This window comes from Cavia porcellus, unplaced genomic scaffold (genome assembly GCF_034190915.1).
Source record: "Cavia porcellus strain 051 isolate PalLab524CR breed Dunkin Hartley unplaced genomic scaffold, mCavPor4.1 scaffold_17, whole genome shotgun sequence".
Classification (NCBI taxonomy): domain Eukaryota; kingdom Metazoa; phylum Chordata; class Mammalia; order Rodentia; family Caviidae; genus Cavia; species Cavia porcellus.
The window spans coordinates 4,538,987-4,553,482 of NW_026947500.1; the positions used below are offsets into that span (position 1 = coordinate 4,538,987).

Here is a 14,496-nt window from a genome sequence, read left to right on the forward strand (position 1 = left end):
TGTCAATACAGGATAAACAAGAAAGAAAACAGAATGCTTTTTATGGTAACCTAAGAAAAAGAGTTGTAAATGAATGTTATCTTAAAAGTGACTCCCACTCACACACCAATCAATAGATTTCTACTGTGAGAAACTGCATATGAATTTTGTCAGCCTTATTTGATCAGCTGTATATGATGTCTGATACTTAATAAGTCACTCGGTTTGACTCAGAAAATATTAACATGGCAACAGACTTTAATCTTCACAGTAAGATTTGCACAATTTAAAAGGACACATTTCATTCCAGGGAATACCTTTTTAGATATCCTGGTTGAAACATGAATTAATCCAAAGTTTAAAGGCGGGGTGCTTTTTGGTTATGTAACAAACTCTGTCCCCATCTTTCCTGGCTTCGCTTCTGTGGAGGTCACATCTCAAAAGCCAGTTTTTCAGGGAGCTTTTCTTTTTTTTTTTTTGTCAGTACCAGGGATCGAACTCATGACTGCCTGCTTGCAAGGCAGGCGCTTATGCCGCTGAGCTAAATCCCCAGCCCTCAGGGATCTTTCCAAGACTCCTCCAGCTACAGTCTCTTGTCTCAGGGCCCAAATCTCTCACTGTACCATTCCCTTTCACTACACACTGTACCACAGCTTTTCACTAGCTGAACTTAAATCACTACCGCTACCTGGTCACTTGTTACTACTTTCATTTCTCTCATACAGTGCTTCCTGAGAGCAGGGACTTTTCACAGAGGCTAGCAGAACACAGGCTGGTGGATGACAGTTCATAAATGACTGAAGGAAACAAACCAAGGATTCTATCCCTTAAGTAACCACCTTAGGCGGGGACACCACAGGTATTAGTTCTAAAACCAGGGTATAAGTGTATAACGCAGCTTAGAAAGAAGCTTGCTAGGGTGGTGGTGCCAGGACGCACCAGTAGGAAACCCTCAAGGATGTGTTGCCATCCACGTTATAACAGCAGCACCCAGAACAACCCAGTGCAGTATATCAGAGAAACACCCAGCCAGCACACAGGCCACAGAGCAAAAGTCTCCAGCACCATAGGTCAGGAGTGTGCCCTGGCTAGCCACGGGGATTTCAGAGGACTGAACCTTTGCCCAGAGCAGCATTCCAGTACAATTCATCGAGATGGTGCCTGACCAGCCACATGGGTCCTAAAAGAAAATGACAAAACAAAAGAGCAAGATGCAGTCTCAGTCCTCCAGCCCACCAAGAGCAAAACCAAGAGATGCTGATATGAAAGACACTGGAAAACACACAACTGAACTTTCTGAAATAGCAGCTGAAGTAAAGAAACAACTCCAGGAGGGTACAGAGGAAATCAGATCAGGTGAAAAATGAAATGACAAACATTGAAAGAAATGATGTGTGTATCTAAAGATATACATAAAAAAATAGAGGAACATAAGAAAATGATGGAAACCTTGACTGAACAAGACAGACTTAGAATGCATGAAACAGATTCAATGGGATATTCAGGAAATTAAAAATTCCATTGAAAGCTGGCAAAATTGCCTGAATGAAGCTGAAGATCAACTGTCAGACCTTAAAGACAGGATGGAAGCTTACAATCACAAAAGAAAAGATCTCTTAAAAATAACAAGGAACCAGGAAACAACAATTCAACAGCTGCAAGATGATACAGAGAGAAACAATGTAAGATTGATAGGTGTAAATGAAAAAGCAAGGTCAACACAAAAGACATATGAAGACTATTTACAGAAATAATAGCAGAAAATTTTTCCAAACATGGGAAGAAAGTCTGACATATGGACTGCTGAGGCATACAAAATCTCAATTAACCATTATCAAAATAAATCTTCACTCAGACATATAATAATTAGGATATCAGAAATTCAGCACCAGAACAGAATAGTAACAGCTGTCACAGAAAAGAAACAGATCACCTACGAAGGAAAGCCTAGCAGAATCACAGTAGACTTCTCAAACCTTCAAGTCAAGAAGAGCTTGGAGTGAAGTATTTTAGGTCCTGAAAGAAAAAAACTTTCAACCCAGATTGATCTACCCTGCAAAACTAAATTTGAAAATTGATGGAGAAATATGATTCTTCCACATCCAACTATATAAGACAAATATTAATAAACATGAAAAATCAAGTAAACAATAATAGATTTGTAACAGGGGACCTTAACACCCCACTGTCACAAAAGAGACAGATCAACCAAACAAAAAATCAGCAAAGAAATAATAGAACTGAATCAAATTTGTGAACAAAATGGACCTAGTAGATGTGTACTGAGTGTTCCACCCAAAAACATTCTTCTCAGCTTCACATGGGTCATTCTCTAAAATAGATCATATTTGAGCCCACAAGACATACTTAAGTAAATGCAAAGGAACTGAAATAATTCCATGCATATTATCTGATCACAGTGCAATAAAATTGGAAATTAAAGACCAAAAACCCCAGAAGAACCATAAAAACATAAAGTAATTAAATAACACTCTCCTAAACAATCAATAGGTCCCCGAAGAAATTAAGGAAGAAATTAAACAGTATCTACAATCAAACAAAAATGCAAATACAAATTACTAGAACCTGTGGGACACAATAAAAGCGGTCCTGAGAGGGAAATTTATAGCACTGAACTCCCACATGAGGAAAATATAATGAACACAAATAAACAACCTAATGCTGCACCTCAAACATCTAGAAAAAGAAGAGCAAGTCAAGTCCAAAGCCAAAAGAAAGGAGAAAATTATAAAGAGCAGAGCAGAAACAAATGCAATTAAAACCAAGAAAACAATACAAGAATTAATGAATCAAAGAGTTAGTTCTTTGAAAGAATAAACTGAAAAACCCCTAGCCAACATTATCAAAAAGAAGAAAAAAAAATTCAAATTCATGCAATAAGAAATGAAAAGGGTGAAATCACTACAGACCCTGTGGAAATACAGATCATCAATATCTACTTTGAAAACCTTTACTCTCATAGGTTCAATAACGCAGAAGAAATGGACAGATTTCTAGAAACGTATGAATTATGAAAGCTGAATCAAGAAGATGTAAAATGGTTGAATAACCCAATTTCAGTTAATGAAATTGAAAATGTAATTAGAATCTTACCAACAAAGAAAAGCCCAGGTCCTGACAGATTCACTGCTGAATTCTACAAGAAATTTGGGTAAGACTTAGTGCCAACACTCCTCAAACTCTTCAATGAAATAGAAAGAGAAGCAAGTCTCTCTAACTCATTCCTGGAAGCAAGTATTACTCTAATACCAAAACCAGAGAAAGACTCCACCAAAAAACAGAACTTCAGGCCAATCTCTCTAATGAACTCAGATGCAAAAATCCTCAACAAAATACTAGCAAATAGAATCCAACAAGTTATTAAGAAGATTATACACCATGATCAAGTGGGAGTCATCTCAGAAATCCAGCTGTGGTTCAGCATATGCAAATCAATAAATGTAATACACCACATCAACAGAGCCAAGGACAAGAATCATATAATTGTCTCAATAGATGCAGAAAAAGCTTCCAACAAAATCCAACATTCATTCATGATAAAAACCCCACAGAAAATCAGAATAGATGGGCTTTACCTCAGTCTCATGAAATCCCACTTCTGGGAATCTTCCTCGAAGAAGTGAAAACATCATACCACACAGTGATATATGTGCATCTATGTTTATATCAGGACAATTTGTAATAGCCAGATCATGGAAACAACCCAAGTACCCATCAATCAAGGAATGGATAAAAAAAGATGTGGTATTTTTATACAATGGAGTTCTACTCAGCTATAAAGGAAGACTGCATTGGGACTTATAAGTAAATGGGTGTGACTTGAGAACATATTCCTAAGTGAAATAAATCAAACTCACATGTGTAAATACTGTATTTTCTCCCTAGTGTTAAGAAACTGAAAAAATATATACTGTCCAAAATCTATAATAAATACTGTAAGAGTAAGAAACTGCTCAAAGAGGAAAAGTAACTGAGAGAGGGAAAAAGAGGAAGGAAGGAAGGGAAAAGAAAAAGACATAAATTTGTGTGTGTTATGTGCATGTAAAAGACAGCTAAAATGACTATACTACCAACTGTATTAGCTATTGAACAAGAACAGTTAGTATTCATACGATTAAATCAATTTTACATGTCTATATCGGTTATTTTAAGCAATCCTTTTGAAGGTAACATGCAATATTACAACCATTGTTAAATTTCTATCATCTTATTTTGTAAACCTATATTGTTATTGTGTTGTTATTGTTATTGTATTGGGTTTGTTGTTGTCTGTCTCTTTTGCTTTTTGTATTTCTTTTTGTGCCTTTTTTCTCTTAAATAAAGAAAAGAGCATAATACTGCTATGGACAAGTTTTGGAGTCTTTTTTTTTTTCATCTTTAGGTGAATACCTAGGAGTCAAATTGCTGGGGCATATGACAACCCCATGTTTATCACTGTAAGGATTTTGTTTGCAAAGTGGCTGTAACATTTACATGTCCATCAGCAATGTATAAAGGCTCTACTTTCTCTACATTTTTGCCAATTTTTGTTATTCTCTGTCTTTTTCTTACAGCCATTCTGGAGGGTGTGAAATGATTTTATTATGGGTTTGATTCATATTTTCCTAGTGACTAGTGATAATAAACACTTTCATAGGCTTATTAGCCATTTGTACCTGTTTGGCCAGTCAACTTCTGAGTTTTATGTAATGACGTTGTGGGTTTGGTTTTGGTTTTGGTGTTGAGTATTGAGTGCAGCACATTGCATATGCTGTGCACCTGCTCCACCACGGAGCCACATTCCTGCCCCTTGCACTGGGCTTTCACATGCATAATCTATATACTCTGCCACCCAGTCCAGTTTTGAATAGTATAGTTAAATCAATGCTGGACTTGGGTTTGAAAATATGTTCTCCCATGGCTTTCAAAGAATTATTTGAAGCAACTATGTAAATATTTTCCCACACACTTACTTTATTAAAACACACAAAATTCCTAAATCCTACCTTTTTGACCACCTGTAGCAGGCTCTTCCCTGACCACAGCAATTCAGACCTGGTATTCTGTGTCCTCCGGATCTTTTCATAATCATACCTTCTCTGAAAGAGACACCAAATTAACTCATCATGTTCAAATTCACACTTAGCTTGTTCAATCTTACCACATGGAACAAATAAACCACCTCCTTCTCACGTGACCTTCATCTCCACTTTTTCTCCTCCACCATGAACTGCTTAATGTCCTACTTGTTATCCTGGGCACTCTAGCAGCTCAGAGGCCTGTAGCTCACATACAGCCCTTTTAAGGTAAGAGGTTGTGTAAACGAATTGTGCCCAATGTAGGCTCTAAATGCTAAGTGTTCTTGGCTCTAAATGCTAAGTGTTCCCTCCAGCCAGTAACTATGACAATCCCATGCATTTTGGTGGCCCAGCTGCTGCTGAGACTGGAGAGAGGAGCTCCATGAGATCCAGCACACTTCTATATCCCTCCATGCACAGCTCTGGCAACCGAGCCACATCAAAAGCAGAAAAACAAAGCTACTCTGTTTGACAGTGCATCCCTTGACTCTGAAAGATCCATCAAAAAAGAACAATATCAACATCTAAAACAAAGCACTTTAGAAACAATGCTCCTAAAGAACTAAAATTAAAAGGTTAAGCCTTTTATTTAATCAAGCACTAAAGCAATACTGTGAAGGAATCTAATCACTGAATAAATTTTCATCTACTTATACATTTCTCTTACACAGTATTTTAAAACAGCCAAATGAGTGATAAATGGCTCATTTTCACAAGTGATTAGAAGAAAAGGTTTTAAATATTTAAATTTTTGTGCATTTTCCCATAAAACACTTGCTGTGAGTATTGAACACGCCCACCGACGGGGTAGAAGAAATCTGTGCTGTCAGGACAGGAGAAAGACAGCAGAATAGCTGCTACCACTGTTCACTGCAGGAGAGGCTTTGCTTTGTCGGCAGATCACCTCTAGTAAAGTGGAAAGAAAAGCTAGCGGTGAAGCCAGGGGTGCTCCGTTACCACGGCATACTGCTACATCAATGTTAACGCTCATCAACCTTTTACATCTCTCTACAAAGATCCAACACTGGAACTTACAGGCCCTTTGGTCCCAAATCACGGATGAAAGATAACTGGCTTATATCAAGGAACTCTGTCTGAAAAGAAGTAAACAAGAAAAATTTTAGACAGAAAGAAGATAAAAAGAAAAATAAATTTGTGCACTATATACAGATCAAAAATCATACTGCACTGAGACTGTACTGATTAGAAGTATACAATTAAAACACAATCAGGAAAGTACTATGTACTGGGATGTAGACACGAAATACTAAGCAGGTCATGGATGGTGAGTTTACTCCAACATTGCTTTGTGTTCTTTTCTACTGCTGGAGAAGAGGGTTGTATGGCACAGGCTACACAAAATAATAAAAAGATGCGTGAGAGAGTGATATTGGTGCCAAGTTCTAGAAGACAGAGTGGCCTTAAGCATGTGGAAATGGGAGACAAGGGGACAGGGAAGAGCAGACTGCTTCAGAAGGCGACAGAGGTAAGGTCGGGCTGTAGGAAATCAGACAAAGAAAGGGAAGGGAAAACCGTACGGCCCGGCAGGTTACAAAGGGATTGGGGAACGCCAGGCACTCACAGGAAAAGTGTTTTAATTGGTTGAAAAGGAAGAGAGTTTGAGGCCCACCTCACTGAAGAAAGTACAAGGCGATTAAAAATTATAACAACTACAATAAAAACTACCATGGCTAACATTTACTAAGGGTTTATGACGTTTGGTTCCGTGTTAAGCATCTTCATACATTATGTTAAATCTGTTTGCAGTAGCTACAGAAGAAAAAACTGAGGTTTATAGCAGGGATTTGCAAATTTGTTTCTTTTGCAAAGAGCCAAAGTAAATATTTTGTGCTTAGTGAGCCACAATCTCTGCTGTAAACCCTTAACTTCGCCACTGTAGTATGGAAGCAGCTATAGATAACACATAAACGAATATGTGCGGCTGGGGGAAAAACTTTTTTATAAATATAATTCTCATGTGTAACAAAATATTCTCAATTTTTTTAAACAATTAAAAATATACAAATTATTCTTAGCTTACAGAACATATAAAAATAGGCAATGAGTTTGATTTGTTCCATGGGCTATTACTAGCCGACCCCTAGTTTAAAGAAGTTAAAATTTCCAAGACTTCATAATTAGCAAGGCATAAAACTGGTATCAAGTCAGATCGAAGTCAGTATCTGTACATTTAAGCAGCAAAACACAAATATTATCAACATTCCTCTTACTCAAATTGAGTTCCTTACATATCCTATTGGGATAGGGATTAGATGAAAATGTGGAGGTACAGAGTAAAAAACTTATCGAGGATGAGCACCCTACATGCCCATCACAAATGAATGAATAAAGAAAATATGACACACATCGGAAAATAGATGAATCGAGTCCATAATGATAAGTGAAAGAAATTACACAGAAGGTTAAATATTGTGTAAGAATTCTTATATGAGAAAGCCGAAGTCTATATAATGCAAATTGAAAAATGAAAGGTGGCAGGAAAAAGGGTGATAAACTGGAAATCTGAGGAGGTGGGTGTGGGGGAAAGGAGAGGAAGGGAAATGAAAAAGGATCAAGATGCAATATGTGTACACACCAATACTGCACAATGAATACATTCATTGAGTATTGCAGATACACTAAAAAATTTAAATACTAAGTGATGCTTAATATACAGGGGGTTTGCCTCCTGTATTTCTTGAAAGAACTAGAATTAGACTTAAAAATGTTCCTTATCTACTGTTGTTTTTTTTTTTTTTTAAGAAGCCAACAGTAAATCTGTCAGTGGGCCTTAGAACACACCAATAATTGTCTCAACAGAAAAAAAACAGAAAGATAAAAGATAACCTCCCCACATCCGGAAGCAGACAGAAGGGAATTTAGGCACAGTACAAAGTCCCGTGGGAAGACCTGTACCAGGTACCCGGGAAGTAGTTATAAAGTTACAGAGGAGGGGAGGGGCCCACAGCGCTGGCTGGTGTGATCAAGAGGCACTTGATCTACTCCTGAGTGGGATTAACAAAATAAAACAGTTTTCCTTGAAAATTCTGTGTGTGATTCAAAATACATAATATTAACCTTCTAAGAAAAAAGTAAGAATTTCAACAGCTGTCAATTCTTGTGAAGTTCAATTTAATGTCTGCATTTCTTTCTTTTCTTGGGGTCATTTGCAGAAAGCAAGCATTTAACATTCAAAAGGATTTAAATAACTTTTTAAAATCCCAACTTAAATGTTCTCCCCACAGCACTTTTTAAAATAGAGATTTTAAAAGTCAGGCCTTTAAATCTCATTTCTTATATAAAAACATTGTGATACAACAGCATGCATTTTTGTTATCTGATTTGTGGAAGTACTTTCTAATTGGAAATGTAATAACCATAGGTTATTAGAAGTGACATTCAGGTTGTCAACCACAGAATCTAAATGTTTTAAAACCTAAGCCGTAGTTCTCATTTTATTTTTAGAAAGCAGACAGATAATGTCAGTCTTGCTTTACAATAGAAGAAAAGTACTAAAGAGATCTAATTTATTCAGTCCAAACCATTGTAGGGAAGAATAAGAACTGAAAACAAAAATCAAGAAAAAACAGCTAAAACCTACTTTATTCATATAGTTCATGTCAAATAATTGACATGCACATACAAATGTTCCCTGAAATAATTCAGTAATTATAACTTTAGAATATAATGTAATTGTGTAAAGAATTCCATGTAAATAAAACGTTTGTATTAGTAATGTACAAAATTATTTTACATATTAATATAAAATTCATTTTAATGGCTTAGTAAAGTTTGACTAAAGAGAGATTTAAAAGAGGAACCAGCACTATTATAGAGGTGGGGAGAAACTCTGGCAATAAACATACTAACATAGATTTATAAAATTCAAACCAAATGTGTCAAGGTCAACTGAGAGCAAACTTAATTAGCAAAATGTAAACTTTATTGAGATTATAGTGTCTAATCTTCTCAGGGCATCTTCAGTGATGAGAATTTCATTCTCCTGAGCAAGTGATTTTCAGAAATAGAAATTTAAAGATCAATTTAATCTAACAATATTACATACGGTGGAATAAAGTACTAATCAAGTATCTTTTTATTTTGATAAAGGAAGGTGTGAAAAATGCACTTAAATGATATTTTTGTCACTAGATGGAAAGTGGGCTCAGGTAGAAATCTCCAGTGTGAATTAACTGGATACACAAGAAAGTTAGGAAAACAGGGAAGCAAATAAAGAGTTCCTATGGGAAGAGACAAGCACCAAATTCTAGGGTTAATGACAAGCCCTAGAAATTATTCGGCAAGTGTATCTGCAGGGTCCTTTCAACTCATCGTTGTATTATAAGAGAAAAGTGGTTTCCGAAACCCCTTTCATTCAGGTAGCAAAAATTCAAGGGAGAGACCAAGTGGGAAACTACGGCACACAGGGAAGCCAAGAGTGGGGCCCTGGGGGAAGGGCTGCCTTCCAGGTACAGCAGTTATCAAGGCTGCAGGGGACAGAAAAGACATCTAAGTACAGAGGAAATGGCAGGTCGGACCAAGGCCTACGGTCCCTCCAAACTCTGCATCTCAATAATGAGAAAGACAACATGTTCCTTAACTCACAAATGCAGCTGTTCAACTCACACAGCCTGCTCTGTTGGAATGGAAATGGAAAGTCTACGTGCAGCTTTATTTTGTACCTACTCTTTCTCTCAGATTAAAGTTACTCATCTCACAAAATGAAGGAAGGGTGAGCTCAATGTTATTGACCAGTGGGATGTTTCATCCAAAATTTCAGGTTAATTGCTGTCTTGGAGATAGGATTTAAATGATTTGATTCAAGTTAGAATTAAGATGTGGTATTGTTATTTTAGGGCTTTGTCTCGATATTGTGTATTTTGTTCAATGTCTAGATTTTAATCTTAAAAAAGTACATTTATGTTCTTTGTTCCTCTTGCTTTTAATTTCCTGGAAGATAAGCATTTTCCAGTTACTAGTTGAAAGGCTTAGTAGGTTCTGTAGTACAACTAGTACTCATATAATTTCAGAACACAGAAGGAATTGCTGTTGGAGAAACTATGTTTTTTATTGTGCAACTCAGTTAGACAACACATTTTAAAAACGTATTTATCCCTAGAGAAAAAGTGAAATATATGTATGCCCATTTTACAAGTAAGCAAGAAAAGTTAATAAATTATCAGTAATTTGTAAGGGAACTGTCTGATACTGACTCAATTAATAACTGGAGTGCTTGTTAGAAGTACAAGGAAGAAAAAAGGAAATAACACAAAGCCAGTTTTCATAATCCTGGAAGAAAGGATACTTGTCTGAATGCAAACCCAATCATCCACTATATAAAAGAAGATAGGACTGTCTAGGACTAATTTCAAAAGGTATTTAGGAAAACAAAGGGAAAAAAGAGAATAAAAAATTGGAAATACAGCTCTTACAAATAAGGTAGCAAAAAGAGATTGAAAGGAGGGGAGGGGATTGGGAAGACAAGAAGAATCAAGATATATCATGTACAGGTACAAATCTCCTACCATGAATGTTATTAATACGTGTATCTAAAATGTACCAATAAAGTTAATTTTAAAAAAGAAAGAAAACAAAAGAGCCAGTGCTTGGAAGCACAGATAGAATTCTTCTGGGTAATTCCTATTACATAATAATAAATCTTTCTCTACTTTTTGAAGTAGCCCAACTTCACCAAGATGTTTCTAGGCTAACCATGGCCTTTTTTTATTGGTATATTTTAGACATACATAATGATAACATTCATCCTAGGAAATCTGTATCTACACATGTTCTATCTTGCTTCTGATTATAGCATTTTAATTTAGTTCTCAAAATCTCCTGATGATAAAAATCACCTGAACCATTTACCAACAAATACAGACCCTGACCATCATAAAACTAAGGATATGTTCCCCACTAACCCATGACTTCACCAGTTAAAGGATCTGAGTTAACTTCCAATAAGTTTGTGTTCTGCTCCTAACATAGAAACTTATAATATGCATGTATGTAAAACTAAATGTTACTATGCTTTTTGCAGCTGGGTTTTTTTAAATTCCTCACAATTATTGAAGGAAATACAGTGGGTGCAAACTAAATTTCAGCAAACAAGATGTTGAAGCCTGTAGCCACATAAAATTTGATGTAAAAGGAAAACAGCATGAGAATGAATGTGCACCAAGTTGCATCATATGCTTGAATTGTTTTAGAGAATTCAAATGTTGAAAGGATGGTTTCAGTAACCACCAGACAAGGTGTGTGTGTGTGTGGGGGGGGATTAATATATTCACTAAGTTGCTAACTAAGTTTTCTCCTCCAAGAGAAATGATTATAAGGTACCGTGGGATTTCTAAACACGATATGGCTTTAATGCTGAATATATTTTTATGGCTGGAAAAGTAATTAAAATGAATGTTTAAAAATGTAAACATTCTTTATAGAAGAAGCTAAAGGGTAATGATGTACATGGAAAGAGAAGACTGAACTCACCAAATATTGTCCTAAAGCTTGAAGAAATAGTACAAAATGTCACAGGCAGGCAGAAAAACAAAAGAAATGAGAGATTATAAAATGTGGTTATTAATGCCCATTTAAACAATTCTCCATTAAAGAGAGCAGCTTGTCTGATGTCAGAGAACACAAAAAGCAGTCTTTACTCATGTTCAACAGCACATGTTTCTGAGTCCTGGAAAAAGACAAGATTCCTTCCATCTTGCTTCTCTTGAGATTCACTGGTGGAACCCAAATTGCTGGCTTTCCTGAGAAAATGCTTCTCTAGGATGATGGCGCCATAGAGCTACGCACAACACCACAGTGCAAGCAGCTGTGGGAGCTGGGGCACTGCCTGCTTTCTTGTTCTCTAAACTAATGGCCAAGTCACCTTGCACCTGTTCTTCAATTTTGCATCAGCATCAGATATATATGTACAATTCCACAGCAAGTTTATACGTATGAAGTTAATGAATCCAATAATCCAGACAGTCTCAAGTATCCAGCCTGAAAGCCAGTCTTCTGAATCACTGCCCTAACACACACACACACACACACACACACACACACACACACACACACTTGCACACATGCGCACACACTGCAAGGGCCTCTATGAGGCTCCTTGTGCACTGAAACTGGGAAGCCCTCTTCCTCCTGCTCGCCAGCCGCCTGCCTCCCGTAGGAGGCAGCTAAATCTGGGACCCTTCCTAAGCCACACCTTTCTCTGTTTGCTTAGATTTAAGAGTCTTTTCCTTTGCCTAGCTTTTCCCATGCTTCTCATTTTCACATGAGAGGACAGACAGTCTACTCTGTGCAATCTAGAGGTATTCAAGTCTGCTTAACTGCTTTCATCACTAGCTACTCCAAGTTTTTTTCTGTAAAGCTAGAAAGGCTTTTTCACATTATTAGAGAAGCCTGATGGTAGAAAAGGGTTGATTTCTAGATAATCTGGCTCATCGTAGCATTTAAAGTTGATTTAAATCTGTTGTTACAGGGATATTAATTTAGATTCAATGTTTTTTAAAAGAATATCACCATAAATTGAATCCTTGCTATCCAATCAATTTTGCATTCATTAATCTTTTTTAACCCAAGGATTAAGGTATACATGGATCCCTTAAGTTAAAATATTCTGAAATTTAACTCACAAGTCACCACTTTATAAATTAATTCAAAATTTAAATCACTGGATAGTACTTACTGTGGCATGATAGTTTCTATACATAGGCATTTTTAGTATCTTTGTCAGGTAATCTTCCAGTTGTTTCTATAATGCAAATAATTTTAGGTAAGAGTTAATATGGTCATATTTCAGAAAATTTTAAACAGTGACAATAATGAGATTATTTCATCTTAACTTTGACAAGTTTTGCAATTGTTTGCTAATATTATCAGTGGAAGAGAATCCTAAATAGCATGAAGGTATTATTTCTATTGTTCTCCTGAATTAGTACTTCACTTTCTTCTTGCTATTTCACTTTCCACATGCTTAGGCTTTTACACATTGCTGAGAATACCTACGTTATATATGTTTTTAATCGTTGATACCTATTAGAACAAGACTTGTATATAGTTGATAATTTAATGCATTTATAGATTTCACCAAAAACCTGATTTTTTTCAGTTCTAATATTTAATTTACTACAATACGTATCACAATTTTTAAACAGTCTTCAAGGAAAAAAAGGGAGGGAGGATGTTAAAAGAAGACTACCTAGTAAGATTTACCCTGACGCTAAGTATGTTAGAAGGGTTTATTTTGGACAGGGAAGTGGGAATAAAGGCTTGGGCAGTAGAACAATACACTTCAAGCATATCGACCATGCCATAAAATTCAGCATCTTTCTGCTGAAGCACTACAGGTTAACAGCCACAATTGTCTTTAGTTGGACTCAGATATATGCATATGTAAGCCAAAACTGGTCATTTCAGACATCCAGGGTCTTGGAAAATATTTAGTCCAGATCTCTATAATGATTTTAAACAAAGTAAAAACTGCAAAAGAGAAATCAAATATTCCTTCTGGAACATAAAATTTCAGATTATCAAACAGCAGTGATATACATGAATGAATTGCTTATGAACATCGTAATTAAAAAAAACTCCACATCTACCACTCTGAGGCAGAGCAGGCAGAAGTATTCCTTTTTGTCTTGAGTTTCCTATCCAAGAACTCTTCTTAGACCTTAAGTGTAGCACAGGATTGTGATTTTACTTATATTTTAAACAAGCTACTACAAATTCTGCAAATACCTGGAAATACAAGGCTTTTTAAGAGCATGGATTTCACACGCGCAGTATGCTCAGCCTTTGACCAAAAGCATCCCAAGGAGCATCAAGCTGAAAGACCAGCCTCTGGGTAACATGACTCCTATGAACACTCCTCCTCTCCTGGGACCACGCACCCTCCTCATGGTTCGGAGAAGTGACTGGGGAAGAAGGCCGTATCTAACCAGCCAGGACCACTAATCAGTGGTGATGGAACCTGAGTCATACCCTCCTTTCCCCACCATTAGACGCCATTAGATGCATATTTCCACAGTGCTACAAACTATGTTCAAAGCAACAATGTGGAAAAGACTTACTCTTCTTCCAAAGAACTGTTCTTCTTGAATTGTGTTTTCATTTGAACTGGGCAAACTGGGCATTTCTCGAGGCTCTTCTCCTTTGACATTTTGTCTTCTAAATGTGTGTCTAAAACACACAAACACAATATGCAAACACTCATTAGATTATTCTTTGACTGTAACTCTTGTATCTTACAATAGATGACTTTTTTTTTATATGTTATTACTACATGTTTGCAATTCATGCAGTTTTCAATCATCCTGGGGAGTGGTTACAAGTATTTACCAGAGTTTCTTTCTTTTTAGAGATAGCTGATTGTTTTAAAGAGCTTATTTAATTGAAATATATAGCAATAATTGACTAGATATTCTACAAAGTG

The 14,496-nt window shown here is 36.4% G+C and overlaps 1 protein-coding gene across 12 annotated transcripts in view; it reads right to left on the reverse strand.

Annotated features, from left to right (window-relative positions):
- The window catches only part of Pld1 (phospholipase D1), a 233,157-nt gene that overhangs the window by 122,485 nt on the left and 96,176 nt on the right, over positions 1 to 14,496 (reverse strand). For all 12 annotated transcript variants that reach the window (XM_023562262.2, XM_063227160.1, XM_063227169.1 and 9 more), the window contains 4 exons: positions 14,135 to 14,243; positions 12,751 to 12,816; positions 6,093 to 6,151; positions 4,986 to 5,078 (listed from right to left, as the gene is read on the reverse strand). In XM_023562262.2, coding sequence (XP_023418030.2) covers positions 4,986 to 5,078; positions 6,093 to 6,151; positions 12,751 to 12,816; positions 14,135 to 14,243 — 327 coding nt within the window. The remainder of the gene's footprint in view (positions 1 to 4,985; positions 5,079 to 6,092; positions 6,152 to 12,750; positions 12,817 to 14,134; positions 14,244 to 14,496) is intronic.